Genomic DNA, 17,153 nt, shown 5'->3' on the forward strand with positions numbered 1-17,153 from the left:
ACACAACAATAGATAATGACGTCATATATAAGATGTCCCAAAATTGACGCAAATATTTTAAAGATATTGTAGATTCTTTGTAACATTTTAAGACGAGAAATCTAATGTGAATACATCGAGGTTATGGTAGTTCAAATGGAAAGACTCTCTTTAAAAATTACAAACGACTATAATTTCGCTCGCTCAGAGACAACAAAATAGCGTGAAAGTGCTAAATGTTATTGTCAGAAGCATAAAGTTCCAGGAAATAACTTCACACCGATCATCTTGCCATTCCCGAGTGCGCGAAATTCTATCCCTGTCATTCGTAATTTTCAAACTCTTCCCATTAAGAACTATCATTATCCCAACATTTCTGTATCAGACTTTTCGTCTTAAAATGTTACAAACAATCTGTCTTTAAAATATTTATCGTCAGTTTTGAGACATACTATTTTTAGATTTACACACAAGAGTGTACACTTTTATTGTTGACGCTTAGCAATTTTGCAAAAATTCAACACCCCACTTTAAAGTTTCCTTTCTCACAGAAAGAAAATATTTTGGCGTGAACTACGAAAGTTAAGATGACACTCTTGACGAACGCGTGGGTAATATATAATAGTATAGCACACAGGAGGAGAAAGAGTGGCGATGCCGACGTTGCGACGACGGTGCGGCGCGTGCCACCGCTGGCGATTAAGTTCTCACGAGAACCCAAGGAGATACATATAGCGGTTGTACATAATGGGTACATAGTGTGTACATGGAAGAAGGTGACGAGAGGAGGCGTCGGTTGGCAATAAGCCCGCGGGGCCGCTTGGGTTTCGGTATGGTGCTGGTTGTTAAGTAAATAGGGTATCCTCGCATTTTCGGTGGCGTCGCTCGTTCACGATGGCGATGACGACTGATAACCCTTTCGCCCCCGCGCGTCAAATAATATGACCCTCTTAAACGACGGCTTTTGATGTGTCGTCGCTTCGACGCACATTTTACGAATGATAGTAGTCTACGCGGCCAATTTCAGTCCCCCGCACAGTCCACAATCGACACCCAGAGTGCGAGGTCTCTCCTACATCTACCCTCTGTTCCTACCCCCGAAGATATTCACTCAAACCTTCTCCGCATCCAAATTAATCCGACTGGCGGACGTCATAATCATCATCCCTGCCTTTCACGCCATTTCGTGCCTTTCATGTTACTCCGATCGAATCTTATCAACCGTGATTATTCGTTCAACGATTATATCGTTCATTTACCACAATCATTTACAACATAACTACAAAATTATTTTATAAACGTAAAAAAGGAGAAAATATATATTTGGAAAAAATGTACTTTTATATTTCCCTAAAATTAATATTACAAAATAATTCAAAAAACTTTCAAATGTACTTTTTGAACCTTTGTTTTTTGAATTGTGTCATTATTGTAGTAAATGAGCGATTAATTTTACTTAATTATATTAGATACAGATTTTTGTGTATCTTAAAAATACTAACTATAGGAATCAGCAACTTTTTATATATTATTGTGCAAAACGGTTATAATTAAAGGTAATATAATATATTATCGTCATATAGTTAACATATAAGAAATTAACTACTACATAATAACCGGTTTGACAACATGCGACTTTTTGCTTGTTAATCTTCATTAACCAATCTTCTAAAAATATATGTGTGATAACATTCTTGAAAGATGTAATAAAGGTTGATATATAATTTGAGAAAATCGAGTTTACATAAATATTTATTGAATTTACAGAGCCAATACTATGTTTAGTTCTAAGTTCTTTGCTATTAAGCAAAAATTTGAGACTCCCTATTCTCCGTATAATCAAAACTTAATTTGGCAGCGATTCAATTGGGCGCCTGCCCTTCATCTATGCCAATAAACGATGTACGAAGTTGGTTTCTCTATCTGTTTAAATTTTATAATTTAAAGTGGTGAAATATTATCATGTAATATATTAAATTCAGAAAAGAAACGTGTTTACAAATCATAATCAAAGATCTGTGCCAAATACTTTCGAAGATCATCTGTATAAGTTAATTCAAATATATGCATACTTTTATATATTCATAAAAAAAGAGGAAAAGAAATATTCAACATAAAACACAAATGATTAAGAAAATATGATATAAGTAGAATATATTTTTCTTAAAAATTATATAATTTATTTATAGAATATATTGCGGGCGATTATAAATACTGATATTAAATCTTACGCGCAATTACTGAACGATTTTTAAATAAAAATTATAATTAAGACTCATTAAAAGAAGAATTATGTTTAACAAAAAAGAATATGTTAGATTAGAACAGCAATGCGTAGTTTTCATAATCCCATCAGGTGTATCAATTTACATACGACACTATATATTAAAAAACAACAATAGGATATTATATATTTTGGTATTATTAAACAAGCCAATACTACATAATAGATGACAAAAACTTAATTTAAATTTCTATAGCTAGAACGAAACGTTTCGACTCTTACAGTAGTCTTCTTCTCAGTCTCTTAATAAATTAACACACATAAATTGTATAATAATAAAATACATTGTTAAAACTAATATATTAAATATATATATTATATTTCGTTCTAGTTAGAAAAAAATGAGATATTTAAATTAAGTTTTTGTCATCTATTGTATTGGCTTTTTTAATAATATTGAAATATATAATATCCTATTGTTGTTTTTTAAAATAAAAGCGTTATCTAACCATTTACACTGTATATATTGCCGTAGTAGACAGATTTAACTAAAATAATACACTTTTTAATAGCATTTAGGTCGTATGAAAATCAATTTCCGGCCTTTGTTTAAAAACACACAATCTAAGTCCAAATAATTTTACATAACGTACGATATCATTTTGAATATTCTTTATGTTCTACTTTTATTAGTGAAAAAAATACGTAGACATAACGCATTGCTCAATTTGCATAATCGCTTAAATCTGTACGAAAAAGGGAAGATAATTTATATAATGTAAAGGTCATTATGAGAGAAACAAATTTATTTATAACATAAATTGCTATAAAGTATGTCAAATGTCAGAGAAATATATGAGAAAATGTATTCCTCTCCACCAAAGAGACGCAGCGAAATCAAATTGTTACGAAGATTATTTGTAGTATTCCTCAACAATTCCCTTACTGTAAAAAGTATGGTTAAATTATAGTCGTTGATTTAACTTACAGTATTTACGGGAATAGTTGTTCCACGAGCTATTCAAGCTTCGATCCGAGAATGCTGTTTCTCGTTACGTACGAGCGCAGAGAGTTTTGGAATTAGCGACAGCCGTGCACGCGGTAATTCCTGTCCTGTTCGTAAAGTGTATTTTATTACGGCAAAACGTCTCGCATCAGGACGATTCGATGTTACGCGATACGCAGCAATTAAATACAGGAATATTTTGCATGACGTAATTTTCTCCGTAATGTGATGCGACTAGATCCAAAGATACTATGTCTTGAGGTAGGTTAGGTAATGTTAAGACTATGAAGCAGCAACGGATTCTATAATTTATGGCAATATTATGCATATTCTACGTGTTTATTCACGTCTGCGATTTTACTATTTTTTCATTATTATTGTAATAGTATAGTAGTGCGTTAAAAACACATAAATAATAGGTAGTTGTTCAGAGTTGCGTTTGTAAAAAGTCTGAAAATATTTCGGCGCGCGATTAAAGGAAACTACATACGTGGTAAATAAAATTCACACATTACGTTAGCAACCTAAATCCTGCTTGACCGTCATTAGGCCTTTATTTACTTATTGTTCACATAAATAATGTTATAATAAATTAATCGCACGATATTTCTGTACAGACAGACGAAAAAGATAATTTATTATACATATCGTATATTATTAAATTATTTAAAATAGTATCTAGATATAAAAATGGGATTATCTTGTTTATATTATACATTTAGATGATCATTATTAGCTCATTGTCGGCCTTCATTTGAGTAAACAGTCTTTTCAATAACATTATTTTATCTGCTGCATATGTATTAGATTACGTGTGTTATTTCCTGGCACAAAACTGTTTTAAGTAACTATATATAGTACTTCTTTGAAAGACAAGGATATATCGAAAGAAAAAAAGAAACAGTTAATAGAATGTGTGATTTCGGGAAAATCAGAAAATATCTCCAATTCAGTATGCGATTTTTATAGTAAACGAACAAACACTTTTGTTCTAAATAATTCTCGATTAATTGAGCAAGTAGCATCAGATAAAAAAGGTAAAATCGGTAACGTAACTGTTGACAAGTTCACGAGTTAATCTTAGTCGCTGATCGGCCAAAGATATCGATGGGCAGGCGAGGGAAAATCGTATCAAAATGCACGTGAAAGCGCGACTGCGACGTTGGAATGCAAAAATTGATTGGCCGACACAAGTATATTATTTGAGTGCTCGTTTAAAATATTGTCGGATTCTTGGCCGCACTTCTCTGTCCGTCGCCCCGTCTCGATACTCCACCTTCTGATGAGGTAGATGAGAGACTTTCTTTTTGCTCGCTCGGAGGACGGACCCGCATGCAATCAAGAATGAACGTTTCCGCTCACGCATCAGACAATATTTTTCCATCTTTCACTCATGAATTAATACGTTTGAATAATTCGTTAGTAAAAGAAATGAAATACCTCGTGAAAAAAGGAAATTGTATGTAAAGTTAGTTTGTTATATAACGTGAGGTTATTTTTAAAAAATACTTACGAAAAATGTAAAATAACGAGAGACTAATTAGCCAAACTTTAGAATTACTATTAACTTGCAGAATAATCTACAGTATTTCGATGAATAGTCAGAAAGAATCAAATTAATTTTTTAACAATCTATTATCTTTATATTTCTTTGACTCTTCATAGGGTTTTCAGATTTGTCTCTTTAGATCTCTACAATATTAAATTTCTTTTTCGTGCGAGTTTCGATGTCTCTATTTTTCTCACATTATGCTCCATAATTTAATTAGAAACCGTAAATTATCCGACAGGCATTAAACTTTTATAAATTCAACAAAACGAATCAAAACGCTTCATCATATACTTTTCTACAAGGATAATCAGTTTTGAAGTATTAATAATTCACGCCTCGTTATCATAAATTACATATCGTTTCTTATTACTATGTCGGTAAATGATATATTTTTAACGCAAATACTATTCTTGCACGGCAATAGACTGATTTTCGTTAATTCGATTTGCGCGAATTATTGTGTAACATCACGTCGAAATTATTCGTCCTGCTTATAAGTTCAAGGCAACATGTCACCTGCGTCGTTAAAATTTCGTCCATACTCGTCAGACTTGTCGCATTTTATGAATAATTCACATTGCCCAGCCGTTATTTTTAATAACCAGTCGTCGTTCGTTGTCCTTGAAACTTTTTGGTCGTATCAATGCAAGCGATATATGTATCGTTCTGTTAACTCCAAGGTCAGTCACACGGTGTTGTTAAAAAATGCCAAAATAATTATATTTCATAGTTCAGAGTAGCCATTTCAGAATCATCCGAGCTGATCGAATCATCCATAAATTTAACTACTACTTTGTAACTATAAGATAAATGTCATATAATATTAATGTATATTTGATATGAATATAATGATAAAAATACGTATGGATTTTATGATAATATTTGTCTTCATTAATATATTAATAATAATGCGCAACGTAAACACACACAGACACACGACAGGGAGTGGATTCATGTCAAGATATTATTGTGTTCTGCGCAGTTGCGAATTTAAAATGCATGGTAAATATTTGTGACACTGAGAAAATATATATAGATACTAAATTTTAATAAATATATTAAATAGTACTAATTAAACATTTGCTAAATGTAAACATATATTTATTTAGTATATAGAACATTTCATTTGCGAACTATGCTGTTTCAATTTAATTTAATGAGACTGTTTTATTAAAGACAGAGTCTCTATAAGTAAAGTCAAAACGTTGTACCCATTTCTTTTATAATTCGTCATTATATTGTAGGTAATAATAAAATTCATATAAATTCTGAAAAAACTATCTAGTATTGCTCCATTATTGGCTATTATTCTTCTCATTAATTTAACTACATTGTTAGAAATTAGATGAACAATGGTAACTCAATCTCTTGAATTAAATAACATTTTGTTATTTTTAATTTCTATATGTGTCAAATGTAAATCAATCCCTTTTTATAGTTAGTTTCAAAATAAACAATGTTCTAACGTATGCATTTAGTAAATAATAAACTAAAAATATATTTTCTTGAGTTAAATTATTCAAACTCCACACACACACACACTACTGTCTTTTAGTTATATTAACGACATATTGAGCAGAAGCAGTGGTGACCTACAAAAAATAATTTAATATAACTGTAAAATAATTTAGTATAACTTGACATTATGAATTTAACATTATTTCGTAAATATTCACCGTAACAAAATGTTGAGTTAGTACTATTCAAACCAATATTTATTAAATTTAATATATTTTTTTCAGTGCATCTACACGGAAAAAATAGATTAGATGGTACAGCGAAGCTATAACTTACTATGTGAATTCAACATGTATAACTAAGAAGATTTGATGATTCAACAAATCGCTAATGTTAGATGTTTAACAATAAAAAACGAAATATTGTTTCAGACTCTCTTGATTTAAAAAACAATAAATTCCTAATGATCCGAGGGCATATGAGAGTTCTAACGTGGTTGTTGGTACGTAGGTAATGTAAGGCGAAGTTGTTAAAAAATCTTTTATTTAATCATTCAAAAGTAATTGATACGTTTCGACTTCAATTTGAGTCATCTTCAGTCTATATTATAATCCTCACTGCATATTATGTAAGCAAGTCAACATCACTTTAGCAGAACTGATGCAAAATCTTACAAAAACATGCAACGAAGAAGTCGATAATTATACATAATAATTCCAAATATTTAAGTCATGGATCGAGAAATCGCCAATGTACATAATAAAACACGATACGTGTTGTAACGAACGAATATGACATGATTAAGTAAAGATGATTAAATAGGATGATTAAATAAAGGATTTTTTAACAACTTCGCCTTACATTACCTACGTCCCAACAACCACGTTAGAACTCTCATATGCCCTCGGATCATTACAGGAATTTATTGTTGTTAGATGTTTAGCTGTGAAATTTATTATTATAACATAGAAAACCGACTGTTTGTATATTATGATTATAGATTTGCTGAATCAATGAAATTTTTAGCTGTTTTTTTCCATGTACACATATTTATCATCTGTTGCAGTTAATTGCTTGATGTGTAGTTACGAGAGAGAGAGAGAGAGAGAGAGAGAGAGAGAGAGAGAAAGATCGCGTTAATTCGATCTCGATAGGCGCGAGAAAATCCAAGAAAGTGAGGATTTCTCATCGTGGACGCTCGTTTAATGGTGATGCCAGACACTGTTCCGGTCTCATCCCGATCAATTTGTTCGTGAAAATCTACTCGTTCATCTGAAGCGCTTGGACAGTGCGATGAGAAAGCAAAAGGAAAGTCAGCGGAAAGGAAAAAAGAAAGGGATGGAGGATAATCACGTTGAGGAAAGAAGGCAAGCATTGGAATCTTTTTGAGGAATTACGGTTACGACGCGACGCGCCGGTCACCTGGATCTCCGATCTTCTCTTCGGATCTCACGAGATTCGGTAGTGTACGTGAGAGAAGAACGATGATGTCCCGATGAGAAGAAGAAAGGAGAGCCGAGGAGGGATCCGGTAAAAGAAGAGAGAAGGAAAGACGGAGGAGAGTCGGGTGGAAATGAGGAGACGAAGACGAACGCGTCGGTAGTAGGATTTACGCAGCGGTCGGTGCTCTTTGACGCCAACGTGGAATCGTCGCCTGGCATCGTCCACAGGTAGGAGCAAAAAGGGAACTGAATATGACCCGTCATAGAGGGGATCGCATTAAGCCGCCTTCGCGGCTCGCCACTCGATAATTGGCGACCTTCGCCTCTTCCGCGAAGGAATGCTCACCAGGTTTTGCGCGAAGGACGCGCAAAAGAAGCGCCCTCCGCGCTGTACAGTCCCCACCCTCCCCCCGATCGGTGCCGGACCGAATCGTCGTAGAGTCGCACCGGGTCGGTCGGCCGCGGGAAAGAGAACGGTCGTACCAGCCGTGACATAATGTCGATGAAAGAAACGAAATGACGAAACGCGCGCGCAATGCGGGACATCAATATAAATAATATTGCGCGGTAATTGTTCAACGCGAGGCGAGGGCTCGTCGGTAACATTCAAGGTGCCGCCTTACTGCCGCGCGGAATTCGAATTGCGGCTTCACCACCGGGGCGTTTCACCTTCCACTCCGGGGGCAAAGTACGTTCTCCATCGTCGTCGTGCCAGCGAGACCAGTCTCTGTATCTTTCGTCAGTCATATAAGTCGCGCGAAATCGACTTTATGACAATCGGAACGTGAAACAATGCGCCGATATATCAACGTAACAATTTCGATCTGCTTATAACCATCACGTCGTGATTTAATCCTCATTGAGAAAAAAAAAAAAGATAGTTTGCTGACAGTTTTATCACGTTTTGTATATTATATTATTTTATTATTTGTCTTACGTGTGTTGATTAATATTATACAAGATTATTAGGATGCAATCATCAGGACTAATTACGTATTGTCGTAATGATAACAATACAATAGTTTTCACACAATGAATGACAATTCTCGAATCTCAATAGCTGTCGTGGTGAGATTTCGTCCTTCCTTCTTTTCTTTTTTTTTTTTTCTACTCTCGTCTTCCTTGCTCCGTCTGCGAATGAGAAGACGACATCTCGAACGTCCAGTGTCGGGCCAACTCGCGATCAATTTTTCACGTACATCCCCCCGGTCATTCGCTTCTTGAGATTCTACGGAGGGAACGAGCATCGGCATTGTCTCTCGCGGGCGCTCCTCCTTTTTTCTACCGATCGTCGGCGACAGAAGAAGGCGAAGAGAGCAAAAAGGGGAGCTCGGCCCGAATGCACGCGTGCATGTGGAATCACGTGTGCGTGAGAAACACGCGCACGTACACTAAGATGTCTAATAGATTGGGGTTGGCAGACGGGACAGTCGCAGACACCCACGCGTTTCCCCGCATCCACGCGATGTCGACCAAAAATATTCACGCACGACGAAGGGCAAGAAACCGGTAAGTCAGCAACTATACTTTTTTCCAGATTCTTCCATCTCTCTCTCTCTCTCTCTCTCTCTCTCTCTCTCTCTCTCTCTCTCTCTCTCTCTCTCGCGCTTTCTCACCATTCTCCACGGCAGAATTCTTAAAGCCTTTTACGATTCTACCTCACTTTCGAATTTATCGTGATGTGCACACCGGTTAATTACTTAAAATCAAAGATATTTGATGAATTAAAAAAATAATTAATCGCTTGCCTTCGTTTGGATTTTATTATTCCATTATTTCAGTGCACCTTTTGCTCGGGCATATAATACGAGATACTTACTTAGAGACGCATGCCAAAATTACTTAATCATACAACGAGTACGCAAATAGTAGCAGACGTATAAGAGAGTGACAGTGATTCAACTCAATAGCGAAGATAATTTTATTAGAATGGAATATGTGTTTCTATTTGTGTTATTTTGTCGTACGTCTTCTTTCTGCCCCAATTGCTTCGTTATTTTCTGAAAGAAAAAAAAAAAACATCGACCTCGATGTTTGCACAAGGATGTATACAATATGCTCGCTTATATAAAGTCACTTAATATACGAGAAAGATTTTTATTTTAAATCAGACGCGTCAGTATTTTTATACTTTTGTACTCCTGTGCGCAATGTATTTCTACCAGCTTTTTTTATCCAACATGCTTCGTCTCATCTTTTTAGTATATAATTGAGGCTTTTATCGTGTTTGATCGACTCCCTCTCTCTCTCTCTCTCTCTCTCTCTCTCTCTCTCTCTCTCTCTCTTTCTTTCCCGAACTATTACATTAATCTGAATAAACTAGCGGTTAAATTATTAATTACGAGCATTTGGTAGACGCGACGAAGAATCGTGCGTTTCTATACGTTATCATACTACGTTTTCTATCATTAACATTGTTTTTAAAACATGCATTTAAATAGATATGTCAGACATTCACGCAATTCCGCGCATGCACGGGATGCCGACCGAAAATATTCATAGTGGCAACAGAAGAGTGACACGAGTAACTCATTACGTCGCTTTTCTATGCCGCTCTCTGGAAATTATTCTCCAATTCTCAGTTTTTATACCTTGTGCCGTGCAAGCAGTGCCTCGACAATAGACAATTATTTACCCGGCTGTAAAAAAAAATGCAATGTGCAAATCGCAATGCGCTTTCACGAAAGCAAGGAAATATTTATGAGCGATATCTGGCGCGTGTAACAATTCCCAAGTTCTACGATTGTAACATTTATTTGTAAATTTCGGTAAACACGTTATAATTTATTTATGTGAGTTATCAGTTTGCGGACGAGTTAATAAAAACAGTGAGCGATTAATAATAAGCAAAACTGTTTCGGGCTTGATAAGCGTGTCTCCTTGTACTGATACATTGTGTAACATATAGTAGATATTCGTGTCTAAATATTCATACATGACAAACGGTCAAGCGATAACACGTCAAACATTCTTTCTTCATATTCTTTTTGGTGACTATCACATTTTTATATCGTTCACATATATTTCTCTCTGCCAATTTCAATCGTGCTATCTTAATACCTCGGTTTCCCTCTCTCATTTCGCGTTTCGGTCGGAAGTCTAATACGATGCTGAAAAATTTGCACGAAAAATAATAAGTGATAGGCAATGCTAATAATAAACGCATATGTATTATAATCAGTCAGTATTTCCATACGAATGGAAATGTAAAAAATGTTTTTCAAAGAAGCGCGCAATTTTAAACATTTTATCTATATCTATTTGTATTTGCGCTATCGTGATAATGTATACAGATATGTGTCCTCATTGAAAAGCACGATGTTTATCTATATACGTCAAAGATGTACATGTTAAGTAGCGTGGCAATAAATAGTCGCAAATGTTATTTCAATGAACCGATTCCTCGTATGTCAAAATACCATTTCGATATATTCACGTATATTATCCATTCTTATACGGAAGAAAACGCGATGGGGTGAAGAGAGGATGGGCGTAACACCGATTATAAAGCGTTCTCTCGCAACGTTTGAGATAATTAACCGACGCACGGCAAAACACCCTCAGACGCCGTTCTTGGGGCAATTTGTCAAATCTATATACGCGGATCACGAATATGAGGCGCACGAATATTTCATCGCGGACATATTTTTCGTTTACGTTCGTGACAAGCTGTAAGCAGCGACTGTCTCCGAGACGATAAATTCCGCGACGCACCGTCCATTCCATTAGTATATCTTATTGACGTTTCGGAGGAGAGGTAAAAGTCGCGCGTATCAAATTGTCGTCGGAAATATAGGCGCGTTATCTCGCATTGTTTGCGGAATGCAGCGCGCGAGTTTTTCGCGTCTTTATACACGTAATTTCGAGGGACACACAAACGGCTGACATAATGATGCCGCGGGCTTAAGAGCAATGCGCGCGCGCGCACATATTAGGATCTATTAATATGCAGTCGGTGCAAGTCAGACGGTTAGACGGTTCTTAGTTACTTGTCACACATTAGCTGCCGTCCGACGCGGCAGACAACTTCCCGTCCGTCGTCCTCACGACGGACACACACGACGAGACTTCTCTATTCGTCTGTCAACGATCTCCTTCACGTCAGCATATTCCACTGTTCATATACTGACAGCTTAAAGGGAGCACGGCTAGTTCAAAACGCACTATCTCCCCCCCCCCCGGATGATTCCCGAAAAGACAGATCGCTGTATTAGAACATTCCCTTTGGTCTGTATGAGAAATGACACGTCGTGCATGCGAACACGCCGCGTAATCCGTGTAATTTTTATACACCTGTGAACGATATATAATCCTATCTGTCCAATGCGAGCTCTGGCGTTACTCCAATATCCTTAAGCTTCGTCCAATTCCCAAACGATCGTAACTCACGATCAAATATCTCCGCTTTCTTCGATATTACTTCGCGATGAAATATCATTTCTAATAATTCCCCCCACCCTCTTCCTTTACACAATTGGAAAATGTATGTGTGGTGGATTAAATTACCTTTCCCGATGATTATTATTATTTTAATCGCACATTTCGACTCGCGAGTATTTTTCTTTTACGTCGTATACTTACGAAAGAAATACGATTTTAGAATGTATAATATAGTATCAACGTATATAAATGATAAATATGTAAATCGTACATTGTGGTCTATCAACAATGCGTCAATGCGAGATATTTCATTGAGTGCTTTCTGAAATAGTAAAATAAATTTTAAATAGCGTTTCTTTTTTCCATTATCTTTGCATCGTTTCGTGCATGATAATGCTTAGTTTCGAGCATTACTTTTCTCGATAATTTAATTCAGATAAACCATATTTTTAAATAAACTGATTTATTTTTATAAATAAATGAAAGAAAGAGAGGAAAGAACATATAGCTCTTTATGCTTCTTCATGACGTATCTATTTCTATCAATTTGTGAATTTTTGATACTTTTGTTAAAAATGCAAGGAAGATTATTCTTATTTATTATGGAGACGTCTAGATAGACACGTAGAATTATTTATTTTATAAAATTTTAATAAACGTCTCACTGAAACTCGTCGCTGTACGAGTATTTTTTTACACCTACTGTAATTTTATTTCTTTATATTAATCGCTTTATCTGTTTAATACAACGGTCCGTTGATACAGTGGATGCTCATATTTTCGTAGTATGTATAACATTAAGATAACAGCGAAAGAAATGTAAATTGATTTGTGAATACTGCGCTTCATACTTATGATTCATGAACGTTCGTTATGTCTCTTTGAGAATGAAGGCCGACTGTAATAAGAAGCGGTAACTTCCGAGTCTTGATCAGGAAATTATCTATGCTTAGTTACGATACATAAAGATATTAAATAACATCAATGTAATATCATTACTGTTAGTTACTAGACGTCAAGTATAGACCGATCATAATTTTAAGATTATTGATGACATGATACAGAAAATACGATAGATATACAATATTAAAAAATCCAATTAACGTTTAGTCATTGCTTCACTTATGACTGTATTTATAACGTAGGTATGAGATGAAAAAAACACTTGCAAATACTGGCAAAAGCAGAAGAAGAGTTCAGTTTGATATAATAATACAAAATGTATAAATAATATGGTTTTCATATAAAATAAAGAAATACGTATCCTCTAATTTTAAGTTTACTCTCTAGAAAGTATTGTCGTTAAATTTTATGAAAACACATATTGCAATTATTTGGTGAGATAAAATAGTATTGTACTATGGATATTAGTACGTATACTGATTTATCTGTATGCTGTAGTTAAAGCTTTATGTGCTGCATGACGTGAAAAAAACTTTGTCAACAAGTGAAGCTGATGATAAATATTTTTTAAATTTATTATTAATTATCGACGTTTTATTTTCAATCAGTATGTACACAGTTATGTTCTGATTACTCTCACTTTAAAAATATAAATACTAAACTCTCTTTATTTACTAGACTCTCACTTTGTTTATATAGTCTAGACAGACACGGATAATAATATTAAATTGATGTGTTGACAGAAAGAAGATTTGACATTTAAATAAGCTGTTAGAGATTTCTTAAATCAGCGGCATAGTTTATCAAATTTTCCCGCTATATTAAATGAAGAAGAATCTATCGGTGGAGACATGACGAATTATAATTAGCGTATTATTTAGACAAATGTTGGTACATGACTAGACTTATCGTTACCACGGTATCCGCAGACATTTTCGATTTTGCTTCTGACTCAGCAAGAAACCGGCCTGTCACGTACACGCGCCAGGAATGAGACGCGCTTTATGTTGTTTTCGAGATGTTCCAACTATTCAGAGAGTACAACAACAGGCAGGGAACTGTGCGGAAACTTACAATTGAAAAAGTTGGGCAAATTAAGACCACCCGTTCGGCGCCACCCGATATGGGAAGCGTTATTGAAATTTCATTCGTCACGCGACTACATACCGATATATTTTTCCACGTTCATCTATCGAGATACCGTTCTGAAAAATATTTCCCGGGGTTTCTCCACGAAATATCCGTTTTTATCGGCGAGGTTAAGCGTGTCCAGCATTAAACGTTTCCTGTTTAGACGTGACGTCTGCGAGTGGTACATGTACCAAATGGATACACGCGGATGTCAGGTACGTGGATTCAGTAAAACCAAGCGGTTTATAGTAACGTGTTCTTATCCCCTTTCGCCTCTTCCCTGCGATTAGAGAAGTTCTGGTTATGTTTAATGGGAAAAATGTAAATGTTCCCGATAAAGTTTATGATCCCAGATAGAAATCACCGCGCGCCTTTAAATTTTCTACACAGTCCGTATTGCGCAAGAGTGTTCATTTCATTCAGGATTCTGTAGTACCATACGTCACGTACAGGTGAAATTTCGTTTTGACATTTGTACAATGTGTTTTTAAATAATTATTTTATTGTTTATATATTTACTGACATATTCATCGTTTTAAAAAAAAACAAACACTGCTGCGTTAAGTCGCGTATTAAAATCATATCACACCGTCTTTTCGATCTGAAAATATCCTTTGGATATTTTACAGCACATTTTAGTTTCATTGTTTATATAGATTATGATACAAAGCTTGAAATTAAACGTACGTGTTAAAACGCTGCAAGTTTATTAGCAAAAGTAATGTGGTGTAAAGATCGCTGAAGATCCAATCGCGAAATGCGAAGCGGCGTGTATTACAACCGAACGGTCTTCACGTAAAGTGTAATTCTCGTACGATTTAAGCGTACTCGAAAATGCGGCGAGAAGAGCTTACGGTCGAGGCATCGGGTAGCAAGATGGAAGCGTTTTATCGGCCGTTTCTTAGGCTCGCTTTGATGTTACGCCGAGACAGGTCCGTTTATCGAGGTGGATCCCTGAAGAGGCAGGCGAGTTTCAGCCCGACGGGAAGTGCTTGTGAATCGAGTTTCCAGTGCATTTAGTGGACCGACTGTATTACGGAGAATACCGAGATTAATCTCGGAATAGATTTTCGCATCTCATACCGCGCATTTTGATGGCGCTCATTTACGAAATTTATCTCCGTCGCGTCTCTATGGCCGGTGTTCATAGTCGATTATTACACACACTCGAGACTGTCGTAAGTGTACAGTCTCGAGATGAGTTAATCATAGGCCGGTATTCATAGTCGGTTCTTAAGTGTGTTTCAGGTGATGTATAGCTGAAGACGCTAATACAACTCCTCTGATTGGTTCGTGACATCTTATGACTGTACCTATAGAGGACTGTCTCAAATACAAGACTCGATCAGAGAAGGCTGTGTTCAGCGTCATAAGGCGTTACTTAAAACGTTCCTAAAAAAAACAAAAAAAAAAAGAATCGTCTATCGAATACCGTTTCGATAAAAGTCTCGTATCGGCGTAATCTTCGTGTCGCGTGCGGAGTAATTGTGCGAATCTTCCGCGAAATGCCGTCACGGCGTCGATAAACGCGATAAATTCTCAGACGCAGCCCCGGGTAATCGTCGCTCTGTTTTTCTCACGTATCAAACTAGTTCCAGCATCCTCGCTTGCGCCGCGCGCCGTACATCGTAAACCGTTACTGTATCTCCGAGGCGGTGCTTTCTTATCGCGTTATTGTTACTTCGAACTACCGGGTGAATCGTGTAACTTTGGCTCGATGTATACTTTGCTCTGAACTGCCGCATCCGTGATGGGTTAGGAATAGGACGAGTTTTAACTAGAACTGTGTGTGAAAAGGATGGTTATCAACGTCTGGCTAGACGTGCGGCTTTTATAGTTGAAAGAAAATTTCATTGCGTGACGTTGTTTTATATACGGCTTGTGCATCGCCTTGCATTTTATATAGGAAACGTTTTTACGAAAAAGCAAGTCTTATTGTAAGCAGTTTTATTTTTGTATTTTATAACAAAGGTTATCACTCTTTTCATCATACATTCTGAATCGTTCTATAAACACAGTGACGCACCGATTGTCTCGCCAATTTTCAAGCGTTAGAATAGTATATATTTATAATTATATTTTATAATTAAACTCGACGTTTTGCTCACGACACGTATACGTGATCCAAGGAGGATTTTCTATCGACATGCTAAACTTTTCCAAGATAAATTTCTTTGTGTATCGTAGAGTTCGTTTTTTCTGTCTATCTCCCAGCAGTGTCGGGTCTAATATAGTTTCGTCGCTTTCTTCGTACATCGTTTGCGAATGTATTGAAAAGTAATTCGACCTGAACAGAGAGGGGCAACTACTGTGTAACATCCGAAAACGAGGACGGTCTCTCTCTTATCCAGAGCTAATTCTTCGGAAAAGAGTCACTTACGGATATTGCCCGCGACAGTTCCAATGGGATTGGTCAACAGAGGCCTCTGGACAAGATCCTCCTCGAGATGAGCACGACTCGGTCGGGCCTGCTTTCTCCGTGACATCCCTCCGACTCGGTTGAAATCAGTTCGCCGCACTCCTCGTCGTCGCTCTCGCACTCTGCCGAACAGGCAGTCGTCGTCCGCCGACGGTTTGGATCGGGACGGTTCGAACCGAACGACCGCCGTTGCACTCGTTCTTGTGAATCTTCCTCTTCCTCCTCTTCCTCTTCCTCCACCTCCTCCGCCTCCTCCTCGGGATCCCGACGAAAAGTAGACGAATGCGTGGTCAGTCTAGACGTCGCCGACGGGACAACGGCGGTTGACGACGTCGTTGCAGCGTCGAGGATGCGAGCCGCATGTCTCCCTCTGTCTCGCCTTCCTCGGTCTTCGTCTGTCTCTATTTCAATACCGCGCGACAACCGAAGCCGAGAAAAACGCAACGATCGTTACTCGCGTGTCTCACCATCGGCACTAACTATCTAGGGGGAGACGCATCTCCCCACGAACCGTAGCGACGCACTTCGCGAAACGTTTCATACGTGGATCGTCGCCAAAACACAGAGAGAGAGAGAGAGAGAGAGAGAGAGACAGAGTTACTCTCGCCCGCCGGCCGGTGAGCGTGTCAACTCGGCCAGTAATCCATAGAGAGGCTAAT

General features: G+C 36.9%; 1 protein-coding gene across 1 annotated transcript in view; it reads right to left on the bottom strand.

The window, feature by feature from the left end:
- salm (spalt major) overlaps window positions 1-16,561 on the bottom strand; it is an 84,146-nt gene extending 67,585 nt beyond the window's left edge. Inside the window, exon 1 of the mRNA XM_018543634.1 lies at window positions 16,456-16,561. Coding sequence (XP_018399136.1) covers window positions 16,456-16,561 — 106 coding nt within the window. The remainder of the gene's footprint in view (window positions 1-16,455) is intronic.
- Window positions 16,562-17,153: the final 592 nt, after the last annotated feature.

Source organism: Cyphomyrmex costatus, unplaced genomic scaffold, assembly GCF_001594065.2.
Source record: "Cyphomyrmex costatus isolate MS0001 unplaced genomic scaffold, Ccosl1.0 scaffold394, whole genome shotgun sequence".
Taxonomy (NCBI): domain Eukaryota; kingdom Metazoa; phylum Arthropoda; class Insecta; order Hymenoptera; family Formicidae; genus Cyphomyrmex; species Cyphomyrmex costatus.